Source organism: Hylobates moloch, unplaced genomic scaffold (assembly GCF_009828535.3).
Source record: "Hylobates moloch isolate HMO894 unplaced genomic scaffold, HMol_V3 SCAFFOLD_2, whole genome shotgun sequence".
Taxonomy (NCBI): Eukaryota; Metazoa; Chordata; class Mammalia; order Primates; family Hylobatidae; genus Hylobates; species Hylobates moloch.
This window is the reverse complement of record NW_026652277.1, coordinates 161,584,867-161,601,177: the sequence shown is the minus strand read 5'-3', so window position 1 is coordinate 161,601,177 and position 16,311 is coordinate 161,584,867. Positions and strand designations below refer to the sequence as shown.

General features: G+C 41.6%; 2 protein-coding genes across 8 annotated transcripts in view; one reads left to right on the top strand and one right to left on the bottom strand.

Moving 5' to 3' along the window:
- Nucleotides 1–5,674, top strand: part of PLAGL1 (PLAG1 like zinc finger 1) — a 124,809-nt gene extending 119,135 nt beyond the window's left edge. For 6 of the 7 annotated variants that reach the window (XM_058435610.1, XM_058435608.1, XM_058435609.1 and 3 more), the window contains one exon: nt 3,314–5,674. In XM_058435610.1, coding sequence (XP_058291593.1) covers nt 3,314–4,553 — 1,240 coding nt within the window. In that variant the 3' untranslated portion in view covers nt 4,554–5,674. The remainder of the gene's footprint in view (nt 1–3,313) is intronic. The other variant, XM_058435612.1, reaches the window with a different exon arrangement.
- Nucleotides 5,675–7,719: 2,045 nt separating this feature from the next.
- Nucleotides 7,720–16,311, bottom strand: part of ZC2HC1B (zinc finger C2HC-type containing 1B) — a 73,970-nt gene continuing 65,378 nt past the window's right edge. The window contains exons 7-8 of the mRNA XM_032160834.2: nt 8,346–8,430; nt 7,720–7,937 (exon numbers count right to left, since the gene is read on the bottom strand). Coding sequence (XP_032016725.1) covers nt 8,360–8,430 — 71 coding nt within the window. The 3' untranslated portion in view covers nt 7,720–7,937; nt 8,346–8,359. The remainder of the gene's footprint in view (nt 7,938–8,345; nt 8,431–16,311) is intronic.

Below are 16,311 nucleotides of genomic sequence, written 5' to 3'. Positions count from 1 at the left end.
ATGTTTAGAAGGTAGTTGTTCTGAGCAAGGAAAATGGCTTGTTCAGTTAAGGGTGTAAAGAGAGGCAAAAAGGGAAGCTGTCAGTGTACTTTATGCAAGAACCGCCTTCCCTGCCTCAGCCCCCAGCATTTCTTGCCTCTCGCCTCTCTTGCCTGAAGCAGTGATATAATAAAGGACTGGAAGAGTGTGAGATGGCAGGATGCCTTCGGTTTTGCTTTTTTAAAAAAAAAAGATGATGCCTGTAATCCCAGCACTTTGGGAGGTCAAGGTGGGTGTATCATGAGGTCAACAGATCGAGATCATCCTGGCCAACATGGTGAAACCCTGTCCCTACTAAAAATACAAAAAATTAGCTGGGTGTGGTGGTACACGCCTGTAGTCCCAGCTACTCGGGAGGCTGAGGTAGGAGGATCGCTTGAACCCGGGAGGCAGAGGTTGCAGTGAGCTGACATCGAGCCACTGCACTCCAGCCTGGTGACAGGGCAGGACTGCATCTCAAAAAAAGGATGAGGCAACAGAGGTTGAAGGAAAAAATAACTGACTTGCTTAACCAGAAAACAGAATGTGGGTCCCAGTACAGCATATAATGAAACCAGTTAGAGACGGCAACAGGCAAGAAAAGATGATTTGGCAAGGTTGGAGGTCCTAATGTGAGCAATCAACCTCTAAATAATTCTAAGATCACTGACGTGATCCAGATGATACCCAAAGATGGTGGCATTGGGTACTGACTCTAGGACATACTAAAGCTGTTTTCATGGGTTATAAGGTAAGATGAAAAACTGAGGGAAAGAAACAAGTTGTTGAAGTAATTTCAGCTATAGGATGAGAATGTTCTAGATCGGGATTGTTGCGTAAGTAAGGGATAAATTAAAAGGGAAAGAAGTAGATGCCAGGCAAGGGAAAGAGTCAAGAAATTCAGAAGTGTGGGAGCTAGTGAAGTTTGGAAGGCAGTGGTCTTGCTCAACTACTACTGGGGTGTCAGCCTGCGCCCCACTTACAGGTAGTACAGGTGTAGGACAGGAAAGAGTGGGTAGGAAATAACCAGGTGCAGTCGTTAACCTGGTATTAATCTACCCATGGGTGATAAATGAAATCAAATCAGATGAAAATCCTCTATAATGAAAGAAAAGAGAGAGGCACAAACTGACCCGAGAGCTATGGGGTCCCATTCACCAGTGCTGGGCCAAAAAAAAAAGTTTAAATACCGAGTGTGTAAGCCAGCCCCCCCTTCATATTTATTCCTGTGATATATATATATATATATACACACACATATGGATATCTTGCAGAACTACATGGCTATTTGCCCTCTAACATGCTCTAAAAACCCTTTCTCCAATCTGTGCGTTTATTTAGATAGACCTAGAACGTGGAAACACCAGCACGATCTGATTTCTCAGATGCCCATCTTATTGGTGCCTGTCCCTGCCTTACGGTACCCACCATGTTGTCATTTATGTGCAAACAAGCTGTGGTGTACTGAAGGGAAGGGATGCACACAGCAGGTTTTTTTTTTTTTTTTTTTTTTTTTTTTTGACAGAAGAGGGAGGTATGAGGTTGTACTTTATTTTTAAGAAAATGACAGTTCGATTCAGATTAGCTTTATATTTTTTGAACTGGCTTCCAGTTGGCCTCTAGGTGGGGGCCTCCACTCAACAGCTGCTATTGTAGACCCCTCACCAATTCTGGCTCCACAAAACGGGCAGGAATAAACAGTATAGGGCAGATGTTAGCTGAAAGGTGTAATTAAGTATACTTTTGACTTAAACATACTGTCTTAAAGAGATCCTATCTCTTTTATGGAATGAGTTGTTAGAAAATCTTCTGTATCTAATGTGAAAGCTCACAGGGTACAACTGCACTTAAATTGTCAGTTAGGACAAGCTTTAACCTCTCATGACAAAACCCCTAAAGGAGGTATCTGCCCTGAGGGATATGAAGCTACAAGTTATAATGAAGGATTCTGTTTTATAGGAGATGCTAACGTATAGTGCTCTGCATTTTAGTTATTAAAATGAGCCTTTTTAAAGCTTAAGGATGATAAACTCAGGGTTTCCTTATACCACTGAGTTTTTAAAAGCCAGTGTTGAGTTTAGATGTTAGCAATTCAGTGGAACTATGAAAGAGATGGAATTGTGATGGCTTTCCATAACTAATTTCTGCTTCACAAATATAAAAAATAGCTATTCTGAAATTCCAAATTGACTAGACGGACTACGGCTTGTCCCTGAAGCCATTGTTGAAGACAAACTTACAACTCTTATTAGAAGTAGCAGCTTCATATTTAAAGAAGAAAGTCTTTTTGAATTTTGCCAATTAAATTACCAGTGACCTTTAAGAAGTAAGTCGAAGGTGTCTTAGAGGGAAAATTTGAAGTAACAGAGATAGGCAGCAGCATCAGAGATAAGAGCTGATAGGCAAGCATTGAATGAAGGAAATCAAGACAGTGGTGAGATCTCACAGCAGGCAGAGGCTGAGGCTGAAAGCACAGGCAGTGGGCTGATGTTCAGGGTCCTATTAGACACTTTTCTGAGGTTAAGGATGGACTTTTTAAGAGGCTCCTAAGAGTTACATGTCCATGGCCTGAACTTTTTGTCTCAAACAACAGAAACATAGGAACTAGGAACAATAACCTAAAACTGGGGCTTTATGTGGTTCTGGGTAGCAGGCAAATTGAGTCACTTGAATTTCCAGAGTACAAAAGACCCCTTTAACCCCTCCTGAAAAAGATTTTTCATGGTCACGTATTTTTAAATACTTGCATACTTGTTCAGAAATCTGTATACATTAAAAAACATGTCATCTTTAAGAATATTCTGGCCAGGCACGGTGACTCTCGTCTGTAATCTCAACACTTTGGGAGGCCAAGGAGGGAGGATCACTTGAGCCCAGGAGTTTGAGACCAGCATGGGCATAGTGAGACCTTGTCTCTACAAAAAAAAAAAAAAAATTTCGCCAGGCCTGGTGGTGTGTGCCTGTAGTTCCAGCTATTTGAGAGGCTAAGGTGGGAAGACTGCTTGAGCCCAGGACATTGAGGCCATGATCGTGCCACTGCACTCGAGCCTGGGCAAAAGAGTGAGATCCTGTCTCAAAAACTGTTTTATAGGTGTGAAAAATGTATTATGGCTTTAGTATTGCTTGCTTTTTTAAATTATAAAAGTTTATATATTTGGAAAATATAGGAAAGAATTTTGAAAATTATACCAAGACCCAGAGAAAACTATGAACATTTTGATATAATATTGTTTCTACACCTTTCTTCAGCTCTTAAAACTACTCTCTATTGTGAAATTTCTCCTTCTGCTCCTAGGCATATGGCTACCCATTCTCCCCAGAAATCTCACCAGTGTGCTCACTGTGAGAAGACGTTCAACCGGAAAGACCACCTGAAAAACCACCTCCAGACCCACGACCCCAACAAAATGGCCTTTGGGTGTGAGGAGTGTGGGAAGAAGTACAACACCATTCTTGGCTATAAGAGGCACCTGGCCCTCCATGCGGCCAGCAGTGGGGACCTCACCTGTGGGGTCTGTGCCCTTGAGCTAGGGAGCACCGAGGTGCTACTGGACCACCTCAAAGCCCATGCGGAAGAGAAGCCCCCTAGCGGAACTAAGGAGAAGAAGCACCAGTGCGACCACTGTGAAAGATGCTTCTACACCCGGAAGGATGTGCGACGCCACCTGGTGGTCCACACAGGATGTAAGGACTTCCTGTGCCAGTTCTGTGCCCAGAGATTTGGGCGCAAGGATCACCTCACCCGGCATACCAAGAAGACCCACTCACAGGAGCTGATGAAAGAGAGCTTGCAGACCGGAGACCTTCTGAGCACCTTCCACACCATCTCGCCTTCATTCCAACTGAAGGCTGCTGCCTTGCCTCCTTTCCCTTTAGGAGCTTCTGCCCAGAACGGGCTTGCAAGTAGCTTGCCAGCTGAGGTCCACAGCCTCACCCTCAGTCCCCCAGAACAAGCAGCCCAGCCTATGCAGCCGCTGCCCGAGTCCCTGGCCTCCCTCCACCCCTCGGTATCCCCTGGCTCTCCTCCGCCACCCCTTCCCAATCACAAGTACAACACCACTTCTACCTCATACTCCCCACTTGCAAGCCTGCCCCTCAAAGCAGATACTAAAGGTTTTTGCAATATCAGTTTGTTTGAGGACTTGCCTCTGCAAGAGCCTCAGTCACCTCAAAAGCTCAACCCAGGTTTTGATCTGGCTAAGGGAAATGCTGGTAAAGTAAACCTGCCCAAGGAGCTGCCTGCAGATGCTGTGAACCTAACAATACCTGCCTCTCTGGACCTGGCCCCTCTGTTGGGCTTCTGGCAGCTGCCCCCTCCTGCTACCCAAAATACCTTTGGGAATAGCACTCTTGCCCTGGGGCCTGGGGAATCTCTGCCCCACAGGTTAAGCTGTCTGGGGCAGCAGCAGCAAGAACCCCCACTTGCCATGGGCACCGTGAGCCTGGGCCAGCTCCCCCTGCCCCCCATCCCTCATGTGTTCTCAGCTGGCACTGGCTCTGCCATCCTGCCTCATTTCCATCATGCATTCAGATAATTGATTTTTAAAGTGTATTTTTCGTATTCTGGAAGATGTTTTAAGAAGCATTTTAAATGTCAGTTACAATATGAGAAAGATTTGGAAAACGACTGGGACTATGGCTTATTCAGTGATGACTGGCTTGAGATAAGAGAATTCTCGAACTGCATGTATCGTGCCAATCTGTCCTGAGTGTTCATGCTTTGTACCAAATTTAATGAACGCGTGTTCTGTAATCAAACTGCAAATATTGTCATAACCAACATCCAAAATGACGGCTGCTATATATAAGTGTTTGTCATATGGAATTTAATCGTAAGCCATGATCATAATGTTAACTAAATAACTTTATGTGGCACTGCCTAGTAAGGGAACTATGGAAAGGTTTGGATTTCTCCAAATCTGGGAGAATTTTCAAAATAAGAAAACAACCTTTATATGATATATTATGACTAGGCTGTGTATTTCTTTTCAGGGATTTTTCTACCTTCAGGGTTGGATGTAGTTTAGTTACTATTACCATAGCCAACCTGTAGTTTTACATATACAATTTCTTGTGGAGTAATAGAGTTCTCCATTTTACAAAAGCATTTTAAATGTAGTTTGAATATTTTCCACAAGATGCTGCAATGTGAGTTATCACTTCATTTATCTTAAAGAGTAAACTGGTTGTCAGTTACATCTGACAGAAAAAAAAAAAAAAAATCACTGTGTAACCAGGTTAAGTGGTAAAATAATCCAGGCGTCAGTCAAAGGCATTTTGCTGACTTTAATATTGATTATATTTTTAACAGGAATTTAAGAAAATATTACTGGAATTAAAAATATATATATATTAAACAAGAATTTTCTTTGCTCTGTCTAGCTTAAACTACTACTCAAGCTGCTTAAGTTCTTAAGTATTGTTTTTAATCACCAATAAATAAGTGCATTTGTAATTCATCAGTCATTATTAGCTTTTATTAAAAGAAGATTATGTTTTACAATGTAACTATAATCTCTTGAATTCGGTATCTTATTAATGAGTTTTAAAGATGTAAAACCTAACCTTTTTTAAAGCTCCATTGTCTTATGTTTTTAGAGGCTTTCTTTTCCATAAACATATATCTTACATATAATAAACTTTTCAAATCTTGCAATTTGGCTTGATTAGTTTTTCATACAGCTCCACCTGTGTCAACATGAACTACATACACTCAGATCAGATCAAGAGCGAAAGCACTTCCGGCTCCACCTGGCTCCGTCATGCCCCCTCCTGGTCATTACTTCCCCCACAGAAACTACTGTTTTGACCTCTAGTGAGCATCTATTAGAAATTTCACTTTTTTTGAGTAAAATAATTATGGATACATATGTAACAAACCTGCACATTGTGCACATGTACCCTAAAACCTAAAGTATAAAAAAAAAAAAAAATTTCACTTTTTTTGAGTAAAATAATTATGACTTAAGATGGAAGCTTAGATGCTTCCATTAAATTCACAGCGCTAAGATCTTATTTCTAAAAATACTGTACAATATTTTAAATCATTCTATAATGTGACATAATTTATTTCTAATGTATATATCAGAATACTATCCACCAGAGTTTAGTCTAACCTGGGCTTCCATGATCCACTTTTACAATGGTGTTTACCATTAATTTCTAGCCAAATTAGAAATATGTACTTATTTCTTATTGGGATTTCCTCAACGTATTATGCCCCTTAAATCTGACAGGCCTATTTGTTTGTTTTACCGCTAAATAGGGTGGGGGTAGGTAGAGAAAGGGAAGATGAGTTTGTCTGTCTATCCAAGAAGCCTATTGGTCAAATGTGAGAAAACCTGACCCACTCACAGTCCTTAACAATGATGCTGATGACCACTTAAGGGGCAAACAGCTACCCAGGATTGGAACTGAGAAGGAAGTTTAATCTATGAGACCCAGCTGCCAGACAGACCTGGGTCTTTAAACTACAATGAAAGCCGTGGGGAGGAAATGAGACAAAGTGATGTAAGTTATTCCGTTAGTAGGAGTCCACTGCTTGGGGACGTTTAAGTCAGTTCCCATATCCCCTCTTTGTTCTCAGAGGGAAAGCAATCTCCCAGAGCAAAAGGGGAAAGACGAGAGCTCATCTCAGCTAAAACCTCCTGACATCCATTTATAGAAGCTTCCACAGATACTTTTACATGGCTTACCACTGTCTCCTGTGAGTTCCACATCACATACTTGATTTTCCTGAACACAGAACATAACATTTGGAGTTTGGTCCCCAAAATACAGATCGTAAGAATTTCAGATATTCTGCATTACAAGTCGGGGTAGGCTGGGATTCTCCTACTTAAATTTGGACAGAAAGAAATGGTTTAATTGTTCTAATTAAAATTTTACGAAGTTAAGAAAAAGTTCTTGGATTTAAAATTATGAATTAAGTATAACTGACTCTACAAACAGAGGTCTATTGACCCTTAAGACTGCAAAGAGGCTGGGCACAGTGGCTCATGCCAGTAATCCCAGCACTTTGGGAGGCCAAGGCAGGCAGATGGCTTGAGCTCAAGAGTTCAAGACTAGCGTGGCCAATAGCAAAACCCCATCTCTACAAAAAATATAAAAAATTAGCTGGTTGTGGTGGCGCAAGCCTGTGGGTCCCAGCTACCTGGGAGGCTGAGGTGGGAGGTACTGCTTGAGCCAAGATAGCACCACTGCAGCCTGGGTGACAGAGTGAGCTCCTGTCTCAAAAAAAAAAAAAAAAAAAGACTGTAAAGAGGAGAGGGAGACACTTCCCAACAGAGCTCTGTATAAATCAGTGCTAAAGAAATGATTAGATAGCTTCTGATTTGGCCATGATAAATAAATGGCTTGAGGCCACTGAGAACATTCTTCCCACAGGATGGGAGATTTTGGTAATCTTTTCTCCTCCACTTCAGTGTTTCCTCCCAGATATGGTCTGTGTGACTGGTATGTAAGACACTTATTTTAAATGTTTATGTATATACCGTGTATAATTAGCTAAATTTAATACTTACTAGATGCCAATATCAAAACTGAGATTTCACAGCTAGTATATAAAATGAAGCCAGTTAAAGATTTTCCTAGTAAGTAAATAATGTTAGTATTCCAATTACTAGTCTACTAAAAGGTTCTAATATCAAAGCAACATTGTCTTTAAAAACCCATCAAATGTCCAATTAAACTTCAAGTGAATTTGAATCATGCATTATACAGGTTGATGTGTTTAATGCTTTTGTTTTGAAAACTTCAAAGGGAGTAAATAAAAATTTGAAGCTAGTTTTACTTGTTCTAAGTGATGCTTCAAGAAGAATCAAGGGTGTATAAACTGACATCACATCTACCATTCCTTCCGCTTAGGTGGCATTCTCAAGTACGCGACCACCCAGGCTGATGGGTTTCAGTGAGCCAGTCTGAAAGCAGAAAGAAGAGGCATTTACTTTAGAATGTCATTGTTTCCACATTGAGAATGCTAAATAACATAGGCCTCTTTAGACTTTTAATTATTTTACAAACAATTCACACTCTCAGGGAACTATTCTTTGTGAGGGTAAGGTGCTTAGAAAAAGGGACAAGGCAGTAACCTTTCAGGTCAAAAGTGAGGGATCATTCCCCTTTCCTATTAAGTCATGAATCAAAAACTGAATATCCTCTTTAAACTGTACGTTTAACAGAAGAGTCAGTTTCAAGAGCCTACATTTTGTTAACCCAACTTGGAGTTTGTCCAAATGTCTCTTCAGTTTGCCTCCTATGCATCCATTCTCTTAAAAGTCATTAACTGGACAGCAAGAGCTGGATTAGAGGTGATTTTTTTTTCTTACCTGGCTTCTAGGAGTTAATCTTTTTTAGAAGACTTACTAAATCCTTGTCTGAGTTTTGCTCCAGAAGCAGGGTCCATAGCTAATCCTTTGCAAACATAAATAGGTTTGTTATTATGTCAAAGCAGAACATTACCAAGAAAAAAGACATGATTGTGAAATCCCCACATGGGTTCAAAAGTTTCTATTCTTCCTTTTTTTTTTTTTGGTGGGAGATGGAGTAGTGTTGTGGAGAGGGCAATGAGGGTGGGGTAGCTATAGACAAATAACCACATAAGGAAAACAGGGGCTACCTCAGGTGCCTTCTTTCCTCTGCCCTTAACCTCTGTTTATTCATGGACTTTGGACTGCACCTCAGGTGACCCACCCTTTCTATACCAGGACTTTCGACATCCCCTCCGCTATTGCCCCAGCTTTCAAAATGGACCCTGATATTTTGGATCTTCAAATTCTTTGCTAGCTCCCACATGAGAAGACTTTGCTAAGCCTTATGGAAGCATAAGCTGCCTTCCCTGCTTGGGGTTATCTACGTGACAATGGATTCATTCCACAAACAGTATTCTTTTCCCTCGAGCCCAGCAGCGTTGTTAGGTATGGAGATACACAAGTTTATGGATATGGGCACACCACACTATGGCTTAGTTTTGACCACATCGTAGGGGACAGGATTCTCAGAGGTTCTTTTTTTGTTAAAAAATAAAAAAAGGAACAAGTCCCCTCTGTCCTAAGAAGCCCCCTTTCTACTCAGTGTTTTATGCAGGAGCAATAACAAGGAAATTGAGAATCAAACTCTCAAAGGACATAGGAATAGAAAGAGCTTTCAGTGTTAGTTTTACTGAAACATAAACTGGTTTTACTTCTGCCAAAGAATCCACAACTGACACTTTGATGCTCAACAGGTTTGCTACACAACTACATTAGGTAAAGAATAGAATGCTAGTGCAGGTAAAATGCTTAACTTGATAAAAATCCACTGGCTCCAGAAGTAACGTAGAGCTCACACCAGCAAAGCTGTACAAATGCAATCCACTGCTAAATATACAAAGCAATGCAGGTCTAGATCCCAGAACTACATGCTCATAGTGACATTAGTCTCTGTACGAAGATCTCAGAGAAGCAGCTTCTTGGCAGTACCTTCCAGTATATCCATACTCATATAATGAAAGCCTCCAGAAAACAGCCACCAGTACATATTTGCCGACTAGGCTATACACTCATTTCCCATCTGAACATTAGAATCTTTTAGGAATGCAAGAAGAGCCACATCTTTTTCTAAAATAATTTCCAAATATGTATCAATAGCCTTAATATTTATATTTTTGGACCAATTTTTCCCAAAGCACACATGGGCCCAGAGCTTTAGGAAAAAGCTCTGCTCCTTCCTATTAAATAGCTTGTCCATGCTGCTTAACCTCTCTGTGCTTTCCTCATCTGTAAAGTAGAGATATGAATAGTACATCGACCTCCTCACGCTATTGTGAGAATTAAAAGAGTTCATATGCCAGTTGCTTAACTGGCATGATAACTTCACTTAATACCAGGTGCTCTTTTGTATTAGAAGTTTTCTTGTGCATATGGAATTTAATCGTAAGCCATGATCATAATGTTAACTAAATAACTTTATGTGGCACTGGGATCAATAAGACTGTCAGGATCAATAAGGCTGTCAACTCTGGGATCAATAAGGCTGTCGACTTGTACACACAGGTATCTCCTCTGGTATGAATTTTAAAATTGTTTTATTATTTTACTCAAGAGAGTTGAAGGATGAAAGCCCGAGTTTTAGGATGCTAACTGCTATCTAGATGAAAGACAACAACTAGATTTATAATATATGATACCATAAGTAGATATTATTTAAAAAAGAAGACAGGGGCAGTGGCTCACACCTGTAATGCCAACACTTTGAGAGGCCAAGGCAGGAGGATTGCTTGAGCCTAGGAGTTCAAGACCAGTCTGGGAAACATAATACCTCACCTCTACAAATAAAAAAAATTATCTGGGTATGGTAGTGCATGCCTGTCATCCCATATACTCAGGAGGCTGAGGTGAGAGGGTCACTTGTACCCAGGAAGTCAAGGCTGTAGTGAGCTATGATCAAGCTACTGCACTACAGCCTGGGCAACAGAGAGATCCTGTCCCAAAAAAAAAAAAAAAAAAAAAAAAGAGTGACATCAAGTGGCCTAAACTACTGATTGTCAATCTGAATATATTAATAGCAATAACAAAAACCCAACAACAACTTTTTTTTTCTTTTTTGAGATGGAGTTTTGCTCTTGTTGCCCAGGCTGGAGTGCAATGGCACGATCTCGGCTCACCACAACCTCCGCCTCCCGGGTTCAAGCGATTCTCCTGCCTCAGCCCCCTGAGAAGCTGGGATTACAGGCACGCACCACCACGCCCGGCTAATTTTCTTATATTTAGTAGAGATGAGGTTTCTCCATGTTAGTCAGGCTGGTCTCGAACTCCCAACCTCAGGTGATCCGCCCACCTCGGCCTCCCAAAGTGCTGGGATTACAGGCGTGAGCCACTGCGCCCAGCCAACAACAACAATTTTTAAAGACCTTTATTTTTTATGGGAATAGCATTGTATAATGAAAAGAAAAAAAAAAAGAAAGACCCTTATGAGCTGCCCTGACCCCTGCCACAGAAACCCATGCAAACCCTAATTGGACCTGAGGACAGGGCCACCCACTCTGCTGGCACCAACAGACATTGACTGGGAGCCTGGAGATTGAGCAGCCCTGACCATTACAGCCTGTGCTTGTGCCCACCATTGGGAGGCTGATGACAGGCTTGACCCATGTGGTGTCATGCCCACCAGTGCTTCTGTGCATTGTTGGGGCCTGGGGATCAACTCACCCTGCCTGTGGTCAGCTTCTACCCACTCCTACCAGGTGCCTGAGGGTGAGTCTGCTCAGCCTATTGGTACATGCATACATCATCCACGGACTTGGAGATTGACCCACCCTGCCCACCACCACCAGCATCTGCAGCGTCCACATACTCCTCCTACAGGACTAAGGATGGGGCCGCCCAGCTCACTACTGCCACCACTAGTACCCTATGGATGCTGCCTAGGAGCCAGAGGGTTGGTCTACCACCATCAATGTTATTGCCAACCCCATGCATGCCACCCAGGAACCTGAAGAGCCACGCACCATCACCATTGCTGGCACCTGAGCAAGCCATCTGGAGGTCCAAAGATTGGTCTGCCTGGAACTGCTAACACCAGTGCCCATGTATGCCACCTGGGGGCCCAAGGACAGGCAGGCTCAGTCTACTGCTGCCACCACTGAGGCCTGAAGACCAGCCCGCCTGGTGTCCCCATCCCCAGCAAAGCCTCACCACAGCTTCCAATAACAACTGCAGTTTAAGTCACTAAGGAATTCATAGACACCACTGATAGTAATTACAGCCAAAAAATCATGGAGACGAAATTACTGCATGCTCCCAGTATCAAAGCTAAAGTACCCTACACAACTAACACTATAGATACATATGTAGGAAGAAGTCTTTCCCTATGAAAGCCAATTCAAAAATCGGAAGAAGTGACTGTTACTCCAGATGCATAGATATTGGCATAAGAACACAAGAAACATAAAAATGCAAGAAAATGTGACACCTCCAAAGGAACACAATTCTCCAGCAACAGATTGCAACAAAAAAATTGATGAAATGCCAGAAAAGGAATTCAAAATCATAATATTAAAAAAGCTTATTGAAAGAGAGGGAAGATGGCAGATAGGGGACAGGGCTGATATGCAGCTCCCACTTGGATGGACAGAACAGTGTGTGGACATTCACTCTGTGGACGTTTGCTCCAGGAACAACTGCAGGAGCATACCAGGAAAAACAAATCACAGGTCATTTGAAAGAAGTGGCAGGCTATTGCAAATTCTGCAAGGCAGGTGAAAATTTGTAAGTTCTCAAAGTCTGAGAGGGGAAACATCTGCTTCCAAGCACACGTCCCCACTGAGGAACCTTAAAATCCAGATTACGGGAGAAGAATTTAGCCTTACCTAGAGCTAAAATGGATTTGCTTTGAAATGTAAAAGTAGAAGCAGCAGTGGGACAAGCCTTGTAGGCAGTCCCATTCCCCAGGTCAAGCCCAGGGAAGCCATCCCTGACTCTACCTCACAGGGGCCCTCAGGGAAGGCAACTGGCAGAATTCGAGAGGGGTCACAGGGTGAAAGAAGCTTCCAACTGAACTTTGTAATAATTTTGACTGGGTGTAAACCCTCTTGAGAAGAATCTGGGGGCAAACAGGAACTGTTGCAGAAAGCACAGTGGAGACACGGTTGACAGTGTGGCAGATTGGCAAAGGTGTGGCCTGAAAGCGGTGCTTGCTTCCTCAGCAGGGAAACTTAGAGCCTGGGACTAGATCTGAGTCCCAGGCTGCAGGCTGCCTAGAGATAAACTCGGCACTGTTAGCAGGGCACGGTGGGAGTGAGACAGGTCTTGCCAACTATGTGGGAGCTGGGTGAGGCCTGTTGCTACCAGCTTTCCCCCACTTCCCTGGTGACAGAGGCAGCCATAATTCCCTCTGGAACATAACTCCATTGGCCCAAGAACCATCCCCTGATCTCCCCACAGTGGCCACAGCAACCCTCACCCAAGGAGAGTCTGAGCTCAAACCTACCTAATCCTGCCTGCACCTGATGGTATTTCTCTACCTGGTCCAATAGTGAATCACAAAAAACATAAACTCTTGGGAGCTTTATGATCCCATCCATCACCTGAGAAGCCTGAATACTTGTCCTGGCCAAATTAGAGCAAGCTTATATCCCCTCTACTATTGCAGCTGGCACGCTCTCAAAAGCACCTGGCTCAAAGTCAACCAACTCAGAACATTATAGCAACTCATAACAGAACAACCCTGCTCTAATGAAGGAAAAAACAACAGCTAATTCCACTGCCTGCAACATCCTGGCTAAGCAGTGGTCCTGAGTCTGTCCACATGACAACTTCACTGCTAGCATAACCAGCATTCAAGAAAGACAACACAGTAAACATATTTATAACCAAGGACTCTCACAGAGTCTACCTGACTCCCCTGCCACCTTCATCAGAACAGGTGCTGGTATCCAGGGCTGGTAGACCTGAAGACAAATTGCATCACAGGACTCTGCAGACATTCCCCGGAACCAGCTAATAGCCTGGTAGCCCTGCTGGGTGGCTAGACCTAGAAGAGCAATAACAATCACCACAATCTGGCTCCTAGGGAAAGGGGGAGGGTACCACATCAAGGGATCACCCTGTGGGACAAAAGAATCTGAACAGCTGCCCTTGAGTTCCAGATTTTTCCACTGAAATAGTGTATCCAAATGAGAAAAAATCAGAAAAGTAATTCTGGCAATATGACAAAACAAGGTTCTATAACACCCCCAAAAGACCACACCAGCTCCCCAGCAATGGATCCAAACCAAGAAGAAATCTCTGAACTGCCAGATAAAGAATTCAGAAGGCTGATTATTAAGCTACTCAAGGAGATACCAGAGAAAGGTAAAAGCCAACTTAAATAAATTTCAAAAACAATACAGGATATGGAGGAAAAGTGTTTCAGAGAAAAAGATATAAAGAAAAAACAATCACAACTTCTGGAAATGAAAGACACACTTAGAGAAATACAAAATGCACTGGAAAGTTTCCACAATAGAATCAAACAAGTAGAAGAAAGAACTTTAGAGCTTAAAGAAAAGGCTTTCAAAGCAACCCAGTGAGACAAAGACAAAGAAAAAACATTTCTTTTAAATGATTAATGCCTCCAAGAAGTTTGAGATTATGTTAAACAGCCAAACCTAAAATAATTGGTGTTCCTGAGGAAGAAGAGAAATCTACAAGTTTGCAAGACATATTTGTGACGATAATTGAGGAAAACTTCCCTGAGCTCACTAGAGATCTAGACATCTAAATATAAGAAGTTCAAAGAGGCTAGGTGCAGTAGCTCACACCTGTAATCCCAGCACTTTGGGAGGCCAAGGTGTGAGGATCACCTGAGGTCAGGAGTTCGAGACCAGCCTGGCTAACATGGTGAAACCCTGTTTCTACTAAAAATACTAAAAATTAGCTGGGTGTGGTGGTGCACACCTGTAGTGCCTGTAATCCTAGCTACTTGGGAGGCTGAAGCAGGAGAATCGCTTGAACTCGGGAGGTGGAGGTTACAGTGAGCCGAGATCACGCCATTGCACTCCAGCTTTGGGCAACAAAAGTGAAACTCCATTTAAAAAAATAATAATAAAAAAAGAAGAAGAAGAAGTTCAAAGAACACCTTGGAAATTCATCACAAAAAATAATCACCTAGGCAAACAGTCATCAGGTTATCAAAAGTCAAGACAAAAAAAAGAATCTTCAGAGCTCTGAGGCAAAAGCATCAGGTAACCTATAAAGGAAAAGATATCAGATTAACAACAGATTTTTCAGCAGAAACCCTATAAACCAGATGGGATTGGGGTACTATCTTTTGCCTTCTCAAACAAAATAATTGCCAGCCAAGACTTCTGTGTCCAGCAAAACTAAGCATCATAAACGAAGGAGAGATAAAGTCTTTTTCAGACAAACAAATGCTGAGAGAATTCACCACTACCACGCCAGAACTACAAGAACTGCTAAAAGGAGCTTTAAATCTTAAAACCTCGAAATACACCAAAATAGAACCTCTTTAAAGCATAAATCTCACAGGGCCTATAAAACAATAACGAAATGAAAAAAGCAAAACAAACAACAACAAAAAACCCCACAAGGTATTTGGGCAACATCTAGCATGAAGAATAAAACAGTACCTCACATCTCAATAATAATGCTGAATGTAAATGGCCTAAATGCTTCACTTAAAAGGTAAAGAATGGCAGAATGGACAAAAATCCACCGATGAAGTACCTATTGTCTTCAAGAGACTCAGCTAATGCATAAGGACTCACATAGACTTAAGGTAAAGGAGTGGAAAAAGATATTCCATGCAAATGGAAACCAAAAGCGAGCAGGAGTAGCTATTCTCATATCAAACAAAACAGACTTTAAAACAACAACAGATAAAAAAGACAAAGAGAGACATTATATAATTATACAAGGATCAGTCCAATGGAAAATATCACAATCCTAAGAAAAGAGGTGCATTACACTAATAGTGGGGACTTCAGCACTCTACTGACAGCACCAAACGGATCATCAAGACAGAAAAATCAACAGAGAAGCACTGGACTTAATCACTGTAGACCAAATGGACCTTACAGACATTTACAGAATATTTTACCCAATAACTGCAGAATATACATTATTCTCATCAGTGCATGGAACATTCTCCAAGATAGACAACACGTTACGCAACAAAATAAGCCTCAGTACATTTTAGAAATTGAAATCATATCAAGTATCTTCTGAGACCACAGTGGAATAAAACTATAAAGTGATTCCAAAAGAAACTCTCAAAACTATACAAATACATGAAAGTTAAACAACCTGCTCCTGAATGATTTTTGGGTTAATGACAAAAGAGAAAGATTTACATTTTTGAAACAAAAGGAAACAGAGACACAACATATCAAAACCTTTGACAAACAGCAAAAGCAGTATTAGCATTAAACACCTACATTAAAAAAAGAAAGATCCTGAATTAACATCATAATGTTACACATCAAGAAACAAAAACAAAGAAACAAAAGAAACAAACCAAACCCAAAGCTAGCAGAAGAAAAGAAATAACAAAGCTCAGAGCAGAACTAAAGGAACTGGAGACCAAAAACACAATACGAAAGATCAAGAAAACAAAAAGTTGTTGATTTGAAGAAATAAACAAGATTGGTAGACCACTAGGTCAACTAACCTAGGAAGGAAGAAAGAAGATTCAAATAAGCACAATCAGAAAAGAAAAAGGAGACATTACAACTGATACTACAGAAATGCAAAAGATCATCAGAGACTACAATGAATATTTATATGCTCACAAACTGGAAAACTTAAGGGGATAAAT